The 17,430-nt window shown below is 55.9% G+C and overlaps 1 protein-coding gene across 2 annotated transcripts; it reads right to left on the reverse strand.

Annotated features, from left to right (window-relative positions):
- Window positions 1–3,102: 3,102 nt before the first annotated feature.
- On the reverse strand, window positions 3,103–10,261 carry PLPPR2 (phospholipid phosphatase related 2). 2 transcript variants are annotated; one of them, XM_029053523.2, is made up of 9 exons: window positions 9,785–10,260; window positions 7,562–7,655; window positions 7,187–7,375; window positions 6,617–6,737; window positions 6,140–6,393; window positions 5,736–5,912; window positions 4,993–5,130; window positions 4,007–4,058; window positions 3,103–3,518 (listed from the first exon to the last, which is right to left on the reverse strand). In XM_029053523.2, the coding sequence occupies exons 2-9, from the start codon at window positions 7,625–7,627 to the stop codon at window positions 3,142–3,144; spliced, it is 1,374 nt and encodes a 457-aa protein (XP_028909356.1). In that variant the 5' UTR covers window positions 7,628–7,655; window positions 9,785–10,260; the 3' UTR covers window positions 3,103–3,141. The 2 variants fall into 2 exon arrangements, with proteins under 2 accessions (XP_028909356.1, XP_028909357.1); XM_029053524.2 differs by lacking the exon at window positions 5,736–5,912 and having other exon boundaries at window positions 9,785–10,261.
- Window positions 10,262–17,430: the final 7,169 nt, after the last annotated feature.

Consider the following 17,430-nt stretch of genomic DNA (forward strand, 5'->3'; position numbering starts at 1 on the left):
TTCTGCAACCTAAAAATGCAGCCGTTTCCCGAGTGGGTCGGAGCAGGGCTGCTGGGTAACAGGCCTCCTGGCCTGGAAGACAAATAGTAGTAATGTTTTTTCTTATTCTTATTATTATCATTGTATTTATTAAACACTTAGGTGCAAAGCACTGTACTAAGCACTAGGGTAGATAGAAGTTAAACAGACTGTCACAATCCCTGCCCCTCAAGGGGCTCACATTTTAAGAGGGAGAACCAACATTTTAGCCCCATTTTACAGATGAGCAAAATGAGGCCCAGAGAAGTGAAGTGAATTGCCCAGAGTCACACAGCAGGCCAGTGGCAGAACTGGGATTAGAACACAGGCTATTAAGCGCTATCTGTGTGCAGAGCCCTGTGCTAAATGTTGGGGAGAAATACACAGGTGAAAATCAGACACTGTCCCTGGCCCTCAAGGGGCTCTCAACCTGAGAATAAGGAACCAGGAGGTTGGGCCAGTTAGTAGGATCTCAGTCATCCCAGTTCAGCACTCCCAGTTATCGCTATTGTTCATCTAGTCAAAGCCCAGAGAATGGTTGCCTCTCACTTCCCCAGATCTGCTGCAGAAAGGGAGAAGTTTTGGGTTGTGGGGACAGAGAAGGAAAAGGCTAGAGCTTGGCCAACTGTAGAGTTGGGTGACTAAGAAGCCTGGAAAAGTGGCTGTTGATCTTTGACCATCCTCCCTGAGGTGTGTAAAGGACCTGCTGGATATGATTTTTTTTACTGTCCACTCATCCCCACTCCCACTTCGGCTACATGCAGACCCACAGGCATAAAGATTGCCCCACTGTCTGTCTCTGTCTCTATCACACACACACACACACACACACACACACACACACACACACACACACACACGAAGAGACTGAAAGACCAGCAGACTCTGTTCCAAATAGTTATTTATTAAAGGCCTTGAGAAATCGTAGGGAGAATCTGGGAGAGGATCTCCTTTGCCCCCTTCACCCCAACTCCACACCCCTTGCATTCTCCTTGCTTTGCCCAGCCCCCTCAATGTCCTGCACAGTCACGTCAGGAAGCAGACTGTGTGCCATCCTCTGCCCCATAAACGTGCAGGTTACATGATGCCTCTCGCACCCCTACTATCTTGCCCTGGCTTTGACCAAGAGGATGGCAAGGGAGAGTAGCAAGGCCGCCATCCTCACAGCTTCAGCCTCTCCTTCTTCTCCACCAGGATGGGACTGAATAGAACTCGATGATTCTGCTTAGGAAGAATCTGGTGGCTTTTCCTTCCCAGTGCCCCAGATACCCCAAATCCCCTCTCCCTGACACGACCCCCACCCCCAGCCTCAGCCCCTGCACCTGGGCCAGGGGAGGGAGGCGGAAGGATGGAAATGGAGTCTCATGGTGGCTCTGCCCAGCTCAAGATGGGGCCAGAGATGTGGTTTGGCCAGATTTTCACACCACCTACTTCCTCCTGTCCCAGTTCTGGAAAGGAGAGACTGGTTGGGACCAGCTCACTACACCCCTCTCCACCCCAACCTCACATGCGCACACACTTTACATCAACCCTAAGGGCTGCTGGCCATATCCGGGGCATTACCCTCCATAGCTCTCGGCCACCCCAAATGCCCTTTGGTGTGTGTGCTACAATATGGCTGGGGCAGATTCTCTGCCCAGGGACCCACAGCTCATGCCTCTTGATAGCTTGGGCTGGCCTCAGGGCACAGGACCGGGGAACAAGAAAAAAGTCCCTGCCCCATCCCATCTCTCCAGGTCTGCCATTCCCCGTTGGTGAGATGCCCTTAGGAATGTTGACAAGTGGCTGTAGAATGTGAGGGAGCACTCTAGACTCTGAGTCTCTAGGTGATGTCCCCTCTACCGCCAGGAGCAAAGGGCCAGGAAAAAGTAGGTTCGGCAAGCCTCTGGTTGAGTAGGAGAAGAGGGGACCCTGGAAAGGTGGGCTCGTGGCTTATAGGGGTGGTAGCACACGGGGGTCCTGAAATACTCCACCTTCAGACAGACATCCCATAGATGGTTTTCTCCAACCTCCCTTCCTGCTCCCTATCCCCAGGGTTGGGGGGGCTTAGGGAATGTCCCCAGATCACTGGGGGCTCCCATTGGCTGGAATCACCCCCTGAATACTTGGAAATTAGGGACCTCCATTGATTGGAAGAGCACCCCCACAGAACACTTGGGAATCAGGGCCCCCCTGCCCTTGGCTGGAGCCCCTCCCTCTACACGCCCCCCCACCCCGGGGTCCCCTTACTGCCCACGTCTTCTAGAGCAGGTAGGGAGATGGCCCAAGGCCAAGCTTTCTGCCTAGCCTCGTGATTGACTTCCGTCTGAAAGGAAAACGCCGTCGCCGGTCGCTCCTCTCGATCGGCTCTCCTCTCCTCGCCACCCCTTTCCTCCAATCTCCATGGCTGGTTCTCTTCCCAGCGTTTGGTTTCACGCACCTTACCCCTGAATTTAGGACTCATTTCCCTCCTAGTTACCCCCATCTCCCCGGGTCTGAAGGAGAGGTCACCCCATTCTTCCCTTGGCTGTTGGACAAGACAATTTGCTCCCCCTCCCCCCCGCCTCAATCCGGCCCTTGTGTGCTGAGAGACCTCCAGAGAAGGTGACACCTCCCCACCCCACCATGGGTCTCTGTTCCCATGTCTCTCACCCCTCCCTGTTGAGAAATTATCTCTCGGTGTAACTGTGCCCCTCCACACGCTTCTCCTCATGGTCTAATCTTAGTCCCAAGACCTCGCCAGCAGGCCCGGGGACCTTGGGAACGTTTTTTTGGAATCCCCCCCGCCCCCCTCCCCACCCCCACCCCGACCTCCAGTCTCCCCGCCCCTCCCGCCCCCGCCATCCCTTCCCTTGTGGGCCCAGCTGGGATACACACCGACACACACGCACACACGCACACACAGGCACACACAGGCACACAGACGCGCACGCACTCGTGGCCTAGAAACACAAAGAGGTCAGGGGATGTGTACTGGCAGGGAGCCAAGGAGGGAGCTGGGGCGCAGCCTCAGGCAGCGGAGGGGGAGGGTAGATCCCAGGCTGGGTCTCTTCCCCTCCTTCCCCCCAGCCCCCCAACCTGCCACCCAGCACCAGCCCCCCCCACCCCACCCCCACCCCGCACCCAGCCCAGGTCCCTACATGCTCACAGGAGGTGGTCACGGCTGGCAAACAGGTAGGGACTAAAGCTGTCCCGGTGGAAGGGGGAAGGGTAGAGTCCACTGAGGGTGTAAAAATCCCTCAGCAGAGGGGTGGGCAGCAGCATCTTGCGGCCACGCCCGCCCCCCCCAGCCCCCCCATGCCCTGGGGAGAGCAGCTGGGGCTGGGGCTGGGGCTGGGGCTGGGGCTGGGGCTGGGGCTGGGGTTGGGGCTGGGAGGACGACTGCGACGGTGGCGGCGGCTGCGACTGCGACGGCTCAGACTTCGCTCGTGAGCGAGCGCGAGGGGACGAGCACATCGGGGGGCCCCGGGAGGACACACAGCTGGGGATCAAGTGACCACTGCGGACACAGCTCTGAGATTCTGCGGGAGACAGAGAGCCAGACGGTGGGGGGGGGGGGGGGGGGGGACAGAGGGGAGCCGGGAGCCAAGTGACCCAGCCCAATCGATTCCCCTGCCCCCGTCACCCCCGCCCCCCAGTTGGACCCAGGGGGCACCGAGGGGAAGGGGAGTAGGGGCCGGGGCACCAGGGTAGAGGAGGAGGGGCTAAGGACCCTATGGAGAGAGGAGCAGGGGCTGACAGGAAACGTCTGAACGTTTTAACGTTAAAAAGAGATGCCAAAAACGTGGCCCGTTGAGATGCCAATAACGCCTCCCCTCCCTCCCCGCCCCCCGGCCCCCACCTCCCATGCTCTTCCTCGGTTGCCATTAGCTGAGGGGAGAGTCACTACTTGCAGCAATCTGTGCCTAGCGGGGTACCTTTCGGCGCCGCCCATCCTCCTCCTCGCCCCCTCACGCCCCCTCCCCCCAAACTCCCCCAATCCGCCCCTCTGCCCTCAGCTGGCACTCACTGGGAGGGGTGTGGCACACGGGCTGCAGCAGAGGCGTTGGCGAGCTGGGGTCCTGAGACAGACAGGCAGAGGGAGCGGGCTAGCCCCACATCCAGCCCCAGCCCCACGGGCATGGCCATGTCCATGTCCTGCTCCCCGGGTGGGGGCTCCTGGACCCGCTAACGGGTGGTCCCCCCCAGTCACGGCACCAGGGCAAGTGGGCAGCCCAGGTCGGGAGGAAGGGGGCAGGGCACATGGAAGAGAGATAGAGAGTTTCCAGCATTAAACTTCCCCTCCCCCCAGCCTCCCCAGCCCCAGCTCCAGGGGCTGCTGTCGTGGGGGACTCTCCCCCTCTTTCCGCCCTGACCTAGAGCAGGGGGCAAAGATTCCAAACGCCTGCCTGTGAAAGTGTGTGTTGGGGGTGGGGGTGGGGGGTGGGGGGGGTCGGGCCGACACAAACAGCCCTAGCAAGGTACTCTCTCCCAGGTATGGGAAGGTCCGGGGAACCCTCACTATCATCCACCCTCCCCTCATGGCCTCTTCTTCTCTGCCTTGTACCATCCCTCTCTCCCCCACCTCCCCCACCTTGCCAATCTGCCTGGTGCTTTGGAGAGGGGGATCACTAGACCAGTTGGTGGCGGGAGGAGCACCTCTCCAGCTCTACTCTCCCCGGTGATCCCCAGAGCCCCCCAAATACACGATGTTGTAGCCCAGCGGGAGCCACCATCTTGGTTCAGCTGGGATCTACCGGGTGAGGGGGGCGGGGGAGGCCAAAACCGGACCCTCCCCCAACCCTTGAAGAAATGCACCCTGGAATCACTGCTTCCCCATAAGGCACTCTGAGCCCAAGCCCCTCTGGTTACTTGTCTTACCAGGGAGAAAGCTGGGATGGCTGCCCTGTGGGGCGCCCAAAGTTCTGGCTCACCGGCTGGGTGAGCGAGTTGGGGAACGGGGGTTGGGAGTCAGGAGGCTGGCGGTGCCTGGGGAGCTGGGCAGCTGCCCCTTACCTGTGCCACACTTAACTTTTCAAGGGGGCTGTCGACGCATGGCAGGGCCATAGTGGGCTTGGTGCCCAGGCTCTCCGGCAGTGCCCCCCTCCTGCCCGCTGGCCTCTGGCTCTGGAACTTGTTCACTACGCAGGTGACCTGACAGAGTGGGGGGGGGGGGATGAGGGAGTGTGGTGAGGGGGGGTGACGCGGCGGGTGCCTGCGCCAACGGGCCCCCGCTTTCTTCATCCCCTCCCCGCCCCCTGAGGCAGAGAGAGCCAGAGAGAGGACACTGGCCCTCTTCACTGCATCAGGGACTGGACATAGAACTAGACCCTCCGTCTGGAGCAGAGCAGACCGGGGCCCACGGGGGCAGGGGAGTTGGAGAGGGGGGGATGGGATCAACTGGGCCCGTAAGGGGAGCCTGCTCGGAGAAGCTGCAGCCCCGGTACAAACAGCATCAGAGCTCCTGACTCCAAATGGGACGGAGTCAGTCAGCATCTCATCTGCATGTTGTCCATTCAATGTCCATTCAAATGCCCCTAATTCCCGCTCCTCTCCCCACAGGGCCTCTGGTGCCCACTCGTGGCCTTGCTCACTGCCCCTTCAGCTCCCGACACCCCCCAGTCTCTGCCCCTTTCTCTCCCTCCGGAGCTCTGGGCTCCTGCCCTTAGCCCAGGTGGGCTAGCCCTTCCCGGAACAACTTCTGGCTGGGCTCCTGCCTGTCTCGGTGAGCCCAGCCCCAGGGGGCCTCTCTGACTCACCAGGAAGGTGGCGATGGCCCCCCCAGTCAGGAAGCCGGCCAGCACATCTGACCAGTGGTTCCGGTACTCTGCCACGCGCACCACACCCACCAGGAATGCCGGGCACAGAAGTGCCAAGCACACCGAAGGCTTGGCCAGCCGGGAGCCCTTCAGTTTGAATACGAGGGTCACATACATCTGGGTGAGGGTGGGGGGGGAGGGGGAGGGAGAAAAGACAGTGGAGCAAGTGTCAGGACCTGCCTCCCTGGGCTCAGTAGCAGAAGAGGAAGTGAAGACAGGGCTTGGGAGCAGAACGGGTGGTACCGCTTCTCTCTGAACCCTCCTCCATGGCTCCCAAGCCCCAGGCTCCGGGCATCTTGGCCTCCCAGCCCCCGCTTCTAAGCCCTGGCGGGGCAGGGCCTCACCACGGTGTAGACGACGGCATAAGCGCAGAGGGCAGCGTCCTTGGAGGGAAAGGCCTTTCGGGCGGCGGTCACCAGCAGGGGGTTGCCGGCACAGGCCCCTAAGTCTGTGACGTAATGGGTGGTCGGTGGCTGACAGCCCAGGGCTGTGTAGTTGGGGCGGCAGACTGACAGGAAGTGGGGGGTGGGGTTGCCTGTCACCACCTGCCCCGCGTTGGCAAAGATGGTAGTGGTGAAGAGGCCGAAGGAGTAAACACCTGGGGGATGGAGGGAGACACAGGCCAAGGTGAGTGCCCCCATCCCTACCACTCCCCACTCTGGGATGGAACCCTGTCGAGGGCAAAGCCGGAGGATGGAGGGGTGGGGTCGGGGGGGGGGGCGCGGGTGGACAGAACCAGGGTGGTTCTGGGCCACAGAGAGGAGCAGGGTCGGGGCAGCTCTCGGTTCGGATAGCGGGGGTGGCCAGACAGCCTCTCTCACCCAGAAATCGGACAAGTCGGCGCAGTGCGGGGCTGAAGTAGCAGCAGTCTCCTGAGATGATGGTTTTCTCCTCTCGCCGGCCCGAGGGGAAGAAGGCAAAGGCCATTTCCCCCAGCAGGATCTGGGTGGTGGTGGGGGTGGGGGGGTGGGCGGGGGAGGGTGGGTTGGACGTGGACAGGAGGAAACACAGGTTCAGGCTGGGGGGGAGTCAAATGGGGAGCCATAGTAGGGAACCCCTGATTTGCGGGTATACCCCCCACAAGCTCCCTCCCCGTCAAGTGTCCTGGGATCTCGTGTCAGCTGGGGGACCCAGCGTGGGCTCTCCTATAGGTGCACGCCAGGGTGCGTGTCTGTGGCATATGTGGGGGAGCCCGTGTGCCTAGATGTCAAAAAACATGCATGGGCAAGAGAACTCAGGTACACCTACCTACCTACTCGTGTGCTTCCCCCGAGGCCTGGGCTGACTGAGCAGGGCTCTCCATGGCCTGCAGCTTGGAGGAGTCCTACTAGACTTCCCCACCCCCAAGTCCCCAGTAACCCCAACTCCCCCAGGCCAGAGGCAGCTGTTACCGTGAGTGTGGGCCCAGCAGTGACCAGCGAGTAGACGAGGACGGGGGGTGCCCGACTGGCCTCCTCGGGGCCGGGGTAGGGCTTGGCGTAGGTGCTGTCATAGCAGAAGAAGCCCTGCACATGCACAGGGAAGGTGTCCGTGTACTCCAGCTGATAGGCCAGCAGTACCACAGCCGCCAGGATCACCAACTGCGGGAAGAACACGGTCGGAGCTGTTTGGGGTAGGAAACAGAGACAGCCCCTCCTTCTTTCCCAGCCTCCTGCTCGGGTCCCCCCAGCTACTCCAACCGCCCCTTCTCCACCTGATTTGGGGGAGACCAGGGGAGAATGAAGCCGGGGTGGGAAGCCTGGGAGCCCACACCCTGATGTCCTTACCTCCACAAACACAAAACAGGGGATGATGGAGAAGCTTCTCTTCAGCTCAGGCTTCCTGCCTGCCATAGTGAGCACTCCAAACCCCGCGGGGTACCTGAGGGAGGGAGAGAGCCTAAAGGTGAGCGAATAAAGTGCTAGAACTCCTAGTACCTGCACATGGCTTGCATGGGCCTCGTTGTTGTAGAAAATTGTAGGGGATTGGCTGGTGGTGAGGAAAGGGAAGGAGAAGTGGGCTTGGTGGGAGGGGGCCTTGATTCCCCAGGACAATCCCCTCCTCCCTGCCACTGACGGCGACTATGAATATGAGATATTGTGTGTGTGCCTGAGTTTCTTTCGGGATGGCAGTGAGTATGCGTATCGATCGTGTAAATCTATCAGTGTCTATGAGTGGCAGTGTGTGCATGTTCCCCAGCCTTCCCTTTCTTCCAGATGTCTCTCCTTTCAGTCCAACTCTTCCTTCCTCCCCAACAGACCTGCCTTCCATCTCTCAGCTCTTCACCCTCTCAGCTAGGGCCCGAGTCACATTCCAGTCCCCCATCTGACACGAGGGTATACAGGGTCAGGGGTGGTGGTCCTGGTGTAGACCAAGCCCTCCAAAGGTCCATCCAACTCCCTCCCCTCATCACCACCTCTCTTGCCTCCATCCCACTCTCGTCCTTAGCCTCAGCAGAAAGTAGTCTTTCTACTGGGATTTCCTTTTTGTCTCCCCATTCCCTGACTCCCCCACCCCCAAGACCCAGGAATGATGTGGGAGTGTGGGGCGGGGGGTGGCAAGGGGACTAGAACTGAGAGGGGAAAGTCCAGGATCCCTAAGAGGACTCAAGTCCAACCCTCCCAGCTGAGAAGAAGGGAGCGAGACTGCCCACCCTCTGTTCTTCTGTGACCTCCTCCCCCAGCTCTCCATCCCAGCTCCTTTCCAGGAAATGCAGCTGCTGATGCCATGCTGGCAACTTTACAGGATACACTTGCTGCTTTTCGGGCTCCGGCTTCCACCTCTTCACCTCACCCCTAGTTCCCTAACACCTTACGCCAACCAAGTCAGGTGGTCTCCTAGACTGGATGAATATAAGGGGAACAGAGACACAGCAGCCAGAGCTGGACCTGCAGCTACCCTGTCTAAGGTGCCTCTCCCACCTCCTCCCACCCCCACAATTACCCCCACTCCTTCCACCCTCAACTGTTTTCTCTAAAGACTGCAACATTGACCCCCACCCCAACACCCAGTCTTCTCCCCACAGAGCTCTGTGTCTCAGTACTCAGACCTCCCCTTTCACCAGCTCTCTCAGACTTAGCCAAGGGAATTTCTACCTCTCCTAGTCTGTTCCTCCCGACTCCTTTCTCCTCAGCTCCGTCCCTCTCTCCATCCAGCCATCCCCTCTCCCACCCTAAAGCCATTCTAAAAGTGGGGAGGGGACTGGGATCTGGCCAAGGGATGGCGGGTGACTTATGGGCAGGTGGGAGGGGGAGAGAAGGGCCCTGGGCAAGCTCCTTGCTTTCCTCATCTTCAGCTGTAAATCAGAGCAGCAGCTCTTGCATTCCCACCAGCCTAGGTTAGAGATGTGTGTGTGTGTGTGTGTGTGTGTGAGCGCGCGCGCGCACGCGTGTATGTAGACACAGACCACAGTATGGACATAGACCACATACACACACATACACTGGTGGCTCTGATAGCAGTTTGGTCCAAAAGGCACCTGAGGGTCAACAGAGGAAACACACACACACACACACACACACACACATATGCACATGCACTCATGCATGCATGCATACCATCTCTTCTTGACTGCAGTCTCTGCAACCCTCCCCTCCATCCCCCAGCCCCAGGGCCTGCAGCTTGGCCCTTGAGAGGAAAGGGTCCAGAATGGGTCGGAACCAGCTGTCTCTCCTGTTCCTGGCACCCTTCCCCTTCCCCGAACTACCCCCCTCCCACAGCTTTGTTCTCCAGAGTGAAGGGTGGGGGATTAGGTCGTTGGGGGCAGGGTGGGCTCCTCTAGCTGCCTCCTCTGCCCGCACCAGGCCCTTTAACCCCTCAGTCCTGGGAACGGTAGAAAGACAGGGAGAGCAGCCTCAGCCCCAGCCTGAGCAGACAGTGCCAGCCCACTGCCCCCTTCCATTCCCCAAGCGGCAGCTGGGCAGGTGACCCGATTGAGCTCCTGCCTCCCCCACCCCCCCCAACCCCCTGCCACCCCCATACCCCCCTTCCTATTCCCTCAAGAGCCTCACCTGACTCACGGCAGCAACATGGCCTGGAAACCGAGAGGGAGAGGAGGGCAAGCGCAAAGAGGCAGAGACAGAGGAAGGGAAAAGGAGAGAGAAGGAGAGAGGCGGGGCGGAAGGGAGGAAGGGAGAGGGAGAGAGAGAGGGAGAGGAGGGAGAGAAGAGGAGGCAGAGTGGGCTTCTCAGGTTCCTTTGTTCTCTTGTCCCTGGTCCTATCTTGGGCTGCGGGGGGCTATGGCTCAGCGTGGCTGTGGCTCCGGCTTTGACCAGGCTCGGTGCCCCACCGAAGAGAGGCAGGCTGGCGTGCCAGTCGATTCTCCTCCTCTCTCAGCTGCTGTTCTCCCCTCCCCCACCCCCATCACCAGGCTCTCTGCTCTCTGCTCCAACACTGCTCCAGCACTGCTCCAAACCTGTCCTTCCCCCGGCTGGAGCCTCTGGGAAATGGGGAGAGGAAGAGGATGGGGCGGAGGGAAGGGAAGAGAGGGGAGGGCAGGGAGGGCTCCTCATCTTTGGCTCATTAGCATGCTGTAGTTGAAATCTCCCTTCACCGCTCCCTGAGGGGGGTGGAAGGGAGCAGAGCGCTTCCTGGGGGGTGGCATTTGTGCTTCCCCCTCCTCCTGGCTCAGCATTCAAGAGCTGCCTCCTCTGCCTATGTTGTACACGTGGGGCCCCCACTGTCTGTCCCTTCCTCCCCCCTTAAACTAACAAAATCCCTATGGGGCCTGAGGGCAGAGGGCTTCCTCCTCGCTCTTCCTACCAGTGCTCCCTGAAAGGGACAGAAACTCATCTCTCTTCCCCTGGAATTCTGCCCTTCTCAGAGGGGAAACTGAGACACCCTGCAGAAGGGCTGGGGCAGCAGGGTCCTGAGGAAAGGAGACCATGGGCAGTCCTCAGAATAGCATTCCTTTGCATGTTGGATATCAGGGGGTTCTCAGGATGAGCAGGGAGAGAACACATGCCTGTTTGGAGCTGGGAGGGTTTCTGTGTGAGAGTCTGCTGCGTGGGAGTGTGTGTGTGTGTGTGTGTGTGCGTGCGCACGTCTTTATCTCGGTGGGAATAGGGAGGAAGGGGGAGTGTAGGCGGGTATATGGGCAGGCCATATTAAAGCTTTGAGGGATGCAGGGCACATCAAAATGGTGGGGACCGGTCCTTGTGGGAAGAAGAGGAGAGCATGAATAGGGCAAAGGGGAAAAGGGGGACTGAGGAGAAGGAGAAAGAGAGACAGAAGGAAACTGGAAAGAGGGAGAAAGGGGAAGAAAGGCGGGAGGGGGTAAGAGAAGAAGGGAGAGGATAGGGAGAGGGCGCTCCCTCACTGCTGCTGCATCTCTGCGTTGCCACCTACACTGCTGCCACCAGCCCAGTACCAACATCTCTGGCCTCCACCCCAGGCCAGGCCAGCTCTAGCATCAGTGGAAGAGGCTAGAAGCCCTGGGTCTGGTGAGGTGTGTGGGCTGTAGCTCCCGATAGCTCCAGAGCCCAGACACCCTCTTCAGCCCTGGACTAAGTGATAGGCAGTCTGAGTGGGCTGGAAGTGAGCCAGCCCACCAGTTTGTTCCCATTGAACACCGAGGTCAGAGGCAAGAGGAGCCTTTGACAACCTGGCAGGGATGACAGAAACAACAGCCATGCCCGGGTAATAGGAATACCCAGTCCCCTTCTGGCTCCAAGGATCGGGACTGCTCCCTGAAGGTGCTCTGTGGGCAGGGCAGGAGGCCGGAGCTGACTCTCACTGAATCTCATATAGTGTGTGTGTGTGTGGGGGGTGCCCACGGCCTCACCTGTTTTCAACAGAGGCAGTGTCTTGGGTCCTCGAACTCTGCTGGCCACCCCCTCCCCCTGCCCCCGATTTCTTCAGGAGGTTGGAGCCTTGAGGAGAGGAAGTGGGGAGTCCCCAGAGCAAGTGTGAGCCAGTGTAAGGGAGACTGTGCTCACTCCAGGGAGGTGATTCTCCCCACAGTTTTCTGAGCTGGACACTCAGACTTGATCATTTCAGATCTCTGACAAGAGCTGAGAGTTGTCAATCAGGGAAATGATGGTTGTTTTGGCCTATTAGCTCTGGGATATCTGTCCCCTCTCCCTAAAATCCTTTCCCCCTTATCGCCCCCACACTCGCAATGAGAAGTTGGCAGTGATGCCACCCCCCCCAGTGTCCTTGAACCAGTCAGGAACCCCCCATGTGGAAGAGCCCAGGGGACCCACAGCAGATAGAGCTGGTTTGGGGGGCACAGGCAGACATTAGTTTATTCTTTTTGTCCAGCCTCTGGTGGAGCAGCTGAGACCTCGAAGGACTGTCCCTCCTCCTTTCCCTCTCCCCTTCAGTCCTGTTCCTTCCTGCCGGAGGCCACTTAGAAGAACAGGGACTAGAGTAGGTTAGGAGGCTCAGAGTAGAGGGGCAGTGTGGGAAGAAAAGGGGAGGTCCCAAAGTGAGAGGTCCAAAGTAGAGTGGGGACCCTCGGGTTGAAGGTCCGGAGTCAGAGAAGAGAGCAGAGGGACCACGGAGGGGATCCTGAGCTGAGAATCCCAGTGGGGTCCAGGTGGTGGTTACAGCTTTCTGAGCTGATCTCACCTTAGTTTGGGAGGAGTACATGATGCCTGACTCGGAGGCCCAAGCAGATGGAGGTGGGGAGAGGTCTCCTGGCATAAATCCATAGCTTCAAACTCTCCCTCTCTTCTAAACTCAACTCCTTTGCCCCACTATACCTGGGGCAGTCTGGCACTACCAACCCCCAGCAGTCCAGGCTCAGCTCCACAACACACTTCTTCTGCTCCTGCACTCATGGCACAGGGCAGCAATCTAGGCAATGGGTCAACTGCGGCCACTTCAAATTCATCCTTACTTGCCATAACTCTGCCCTCACCGTCACTCAACGATGGGAATAGTAATCATAATAACAGTGATGAAAAGGAGAATGCTATTTTTTAAGTGCTTACTATGTACCAAGTACTGGGCTAAGCTCTAGGGTAAGTATGGGATAATCAGATCACTCAATATCCATGTCCCATACAGGGCTCATTGATCCCCATGGCCACTGCTCCCACCAATTATTTCAGACTTTTATCTCCCTCCTGAAACCTCCAATGCTCCCCTTATCTCACCAGTGATGGCTTTGCCACCTACTTTGTTGACAAAATTGAAACCTTCAGGTGTGAGCTCCCTAAAATCTCCCTCTCACCTCTCCAAGTCCTTCCCACCCCACAGTCCACTCTCTCATCCTTCTCAACCTGTCTTTTAAAAGGAGATCTCCTGGCTGCTTTCAAAAATCATCCCCCTCCACCTGCACCTCCTACCCCATCCCTTCTCATCTTCTGAAAACACTTGTGCCCACTCTTCTTCCCTCCCTGGCTGCCATCTTCAACTCATTCTCTGATGGCTCCTTCCCTTCTGCCTTCAAACATGCCTAAGCCTCCCTATCTAAAAAACAAAACCCTTATCTGGATATCACAGATCCTCCAGCTACTACCCCATCTCCCTCCTCCCTCTCCTGTCCAAACTTCTCGAAGGGGTTGTTTACACCCACTGCTTCCACTTCCTCTCCTCCAACTCCCTTCTCGATCCTCTATGATCTGGTTTCTGCCCTCTTTACTCCACTGAGATGGTATCCTCCAATGTCACCAAATCTTGCCAAATCTAATGGACTCTATTTTATCATAATTCTCCTCACCATGTCAACTGTCTTCAGCACTGTGGACCACTCCCTTCTGGAAACACTATCTAACCTTGGGTTTTTTGACACAGTTTTCTCCTTGTCTTTTGCTTACCTTTCTGGCCTCTCCTTCTCTGTCTCTTTCACTGACTCTTCCCCAGCCTCCCACTTCCTAACTGAGGGTGTCCCTCAAGACTTTGGCGTGGAAGCACATGATCCATATTATATCCCCCAGATAGGGGCCTGTATGGGACATGCCTGTGGGGATGATGCATCATCCTCATCTTCACCCTCACCCTCAGTATTTATTGAGTGCCAACTGCCCACAGAGCACAGTGCTAGCCCTTGGTAATATACAGTAGATGTAAAAGACACAACCCCTGCCCTCGAGGAACTTACAATCTAATGGAGCAGACAGGCAGACATATTGTTTACATGCAGTGGGAAGACGAGTAAGAACACAGACAAATGACGAAAACCAAAGTAGGACATGAAATTAATACATACCTGAAAAAAATTGACCAATTCAGTGTACACATGAGAGCCAAGTGTGGCTAACTGGATGACACAATCTTATACATCAGGATTAGTTGGGGAACTGATTGATTGATTGATTGATTGATTGGAATACTTCCTGGAAGTGGTGGCTTCCCCAACAGTGTTTTAAGAAAATGATGTGGGCAGCTACTGAAGAAGGGAGAGGCTGGGGATAGGGAGACCGGCGAGGAGGCTGATGCAGCAATCCAGCCAGGAGATGGCAAAGGCTTGGACCTAGATGGTGGCCATAGGGTGAGGAGGAAAAGGTGGATTCAGGAAATATTGTGGAGGAAAATCTGACAGGATCTGGAGACAGATTGAATGTGGAAAGGGAAAGGCAGAAAGAAGTCAAAGAAGACTCCAAGGCTGTGAACTCTTGGGTCAAGAAAGATGGTGGCATTGTCAACGACGATAGGAAAGGGAGGAGGCTTTAGGAGGAAAGATGAGAAGTTCAGCTTTAACCATTTTAATTTAAGGTCCCATGGGTCATCTACACGGAGGCAGGAGGAAATGCAAGCTCATAAAGAACAAGATGTCAGGGCTAAAGATGTAGATTTGGGAATCATTGCCTAAAGGTGGTAGTTAACTGCCTCTATTGATGGATGAGCATCTCAAGAGAGCCACTTAGTGTAAAACACAAAGAGTGGAGGACTCAGAACAGAATCTTGTGGAATTCCCACAGTTAAAGGCTAAGGGAAGGACAAAGAGCCAGCAAAAGAGACTGAAAAAGAGCAGTCTATGAAACCAAGGCTGGGGAGAAAGTCTCAAAGAAGGGAATGGTCAACAGGGTCAAAGGTGGCTGAGAGGTCAAGGAGGATTAGGAGAGAGTAGAGCTCATTCAAATTGGCCATAGAATATCACTGGAAACCTTGGGAGAGTGCAGTTGCAGTAAAGGGGGTGAAAACCAGACTGCAGAGGGTTGAGAAGAGAGTTGGTGGAGAGGAAATGGAAGCAGCAGGTGAATACTACTTGTTCAAGGAGTTTGGACAGGAATGGGACCAGGGAGATGGGGTGATAGCTGGAGGATTCTGTGGAGTCAAGGAATAGCTTTTTTAGTATGGGGGAGACCTGGGCACGCTTGACGGAAGAGAGGGAAGAAACCGGAGGAGTGTGAGAAGGTGAAAATAGGAATAAGGAGAGGAGGAGGGTCCACAACACAGGTAGAAAAGTTTGATTTTAAGAGTTGGCGGGAGATCTTTTGGGAGACACCTGGAAAGGAGGAGAATGAGGAAGTGGGAATAGGAGAGTGTTGAGGAAGCAAGAGTGGCCCCTGGGGGAAATGATGGCCTCTATCTTCAACCAAGTAGCTAATGAGGTCAACAGGAGCAAGAGGGAAGAGGTGGGGCACCGAGACTTCAGGTGGGAGATAAAGGTGACTTCCCAGGTACCTGTCCCGAGGGGCACTAAGACACCCTGGGTCTCCAGTACACTCCTGGTGACTTTGAATCTGGTTCTCCTGCATTTTCTTGATGTTGGTGAGCTCCTGGGTGGTCTCTCCCTTTTGGGTGACTAGGATGAGGGAAGTTCAGGGAGCAAAGCAGAAGTTGCTGAGGAGGAGGCTGGCCCCAGAGCAGGATGGAGAGTCCCTCAGAAGGGTTCCCACTGCCCAGTCAGGCAATCATATTTATTGAGTACTTACTGGGTGCAGAGTACTGTACTAAGAGTTTGGGAGAGTACAATATTACAATATAGCAGACACATTCCCTGACCACAGTGATCTTACAGTCTAGAGGAGGAGATGGACATTAATATAAATAAAATTAATATAAATAAATAAAATTAAATTACAGATCTGCACATAAGTGCTGTAGGTTGGGAAGGAGGATGAATAAAGGGAGCAAGTCAGGGTGATGCAGAAGGGAGTGGGAGAAGAGGAAAGGAGGAGTTAGTCAGGGAAGGCCTCTCAGAGGGGATGTGACTTCAATAAGACTTTGAAGGATGGGAGGGTAATTGTCTGTTGGATATGAAGAGGGAGGATGTTCCAGGAGAGAGGCAGGATGTGAGAGAGAGGCAAGATGTGAGCTAGAGGTCAGTGGAGAGATGAGATGGAGGTACAGTGAGAAGGTTAGCATTAGAGATGTGAAGTGTGCAGCCTGGGTTGTAGTAGGACAGTAGTGAGGTGAGATGGGCGGGGGCAAGGTGATTGAGTGCTTTGAAGCTGATAGAAAGGAGTTTCTGTTTGATGCAGAGGTGGTTACTGGAGGTTCTTGAGGAGTGGGGAAACATGGCCTGAACGTTTTTGTTGTAAATGATCTGGGCAGCAGAGTGAAGTATAGACTGGAGTCAGGAGAGACAGGAGGCAAGGAGGTCAGCAAGGAGGCTGATTCAGTAATCCAAGTGGGATAGAATAAGTGCTTGGATTAACGTGCTAGCAGTTTGGATGGAGAAGAAAGGGTGGATTTTAGTGACATTGTGAAGGTAGGTCATTAAGGGGTTATTGTGAGCTGAGTTGCAGGACTAATAACTGACCCCCACACACACCTCCCAGTCCACCACCGGCCAGCAACTTACTCCATGGTGGACAGAAGGGAAGGGGATGGGATGGAGATTGAAGAGGGAGGGATTGGAGAGAGGCGAGATGTGACTGGGGAGGTCTGAGAGAGGGGAGAATGGAGTTCTGGGGGATGGCAAAGGAGAGTGAGGGGATGATAATAATTATTGTGGTATTTGTTAAGCGCTTACTATGTGCTATGCACTGTACTAAGAGCTGGGGTGAATACAAGCAAATTAGGTTAGATACAGTCTTTGTCCCATGTGGAGCTCACAGTGTCAATCCCCATTTTACAGATGAGGTAACTAAGACCCAGAGAAATTAAGTGACTTGCCCAAGGTCACACAGCAGACAAGTGACAGAGCCAGGATTAGAACCCATGACCTTCTGACTCCCAGGCCCGTGCTCTATCCGCTACACCATGCTGCTTCCTTTTGAGAAGGAGAACATACTGAGTTTCTTGGGGATCTGAGCCTCTTTGTCCATAACAGTTTCGAGCTCTTCCCAAAGGAATTCATTCATTCATTCAATAGTATTTATTGAGCGCTTACTATGTGCAGAGCACTGTACTAAGCGCTTGGGATGAACAAGTCGGCAACAGATAGAGACAGTCCCTGCCGTTTGACGGGCTTACAGTCTAATCGGGCGAGACGGACAGACAAGAACAATGGCAATAAATAGAGTCAAGAGGAAGAACATCTCGTAAAAACAATGGCAACTAAATAGAATCGAGGCGATGTACAATTCATTAACAAAATAAATAGGGTAATGAAAATATATACAGTTGAGTGGATGAGTACAGTGCTGTGGGGATGGGAAGGGAGAGGTGGAAGAGCAGAGGGAAAAGGGGAAAATGAGGGTTTAGCTGCGGAGAGGTAAAGGGGGGATGGCAGAGGGAGTAGAGGGAGAAGAGGAGCTCAGTCTGGGAACGCCTCTTGGAGGAGGTGAGTTTTAAGTAGGGTTTTGAAGAGGGAAAGAGA

This window comes from Ornithorhynchus anatinus, chromosome X2, assembly GCF_004115215.2.
Source record: "Ornithorhynchus anatinus isolate Pmale09 chromosome X2, mOrnAna1.pri.v4, whole genome shotgun sequence".
In the NCBI taxonomy this organism is placed as follows: Eukaryota; Metazoa; Chordata; class Mammalia; order Monotremata; family Ornithorhynchidae; genus Ornithorhynchus; species Ornithorhynchus anatinus.

Coding starts and splice junctions, on each gene's coding strand:
- PLPPR2 (XM_029053523.2), bottom strand. CDS start 7,627: ATGGCAGGCAGGAAGCCTGAGCTGAAGAGAAGCTTCTCCATCATCCCC. Junction 6,394..6,616: donor CCGACTTGTCCGATTTCTGG/GTGAGAGAGGCT, acceptor TCCATCCCCCAG/GTGTTTACTCCTTCGGCCTC. Junction 3,519..4,006: donor CGTGTGCCACACCCCTCCCA/GTGAGTGCCAGC, acceptor TGTCTCCCGCAG/AATCTCAGAGCTGTGTCCGC.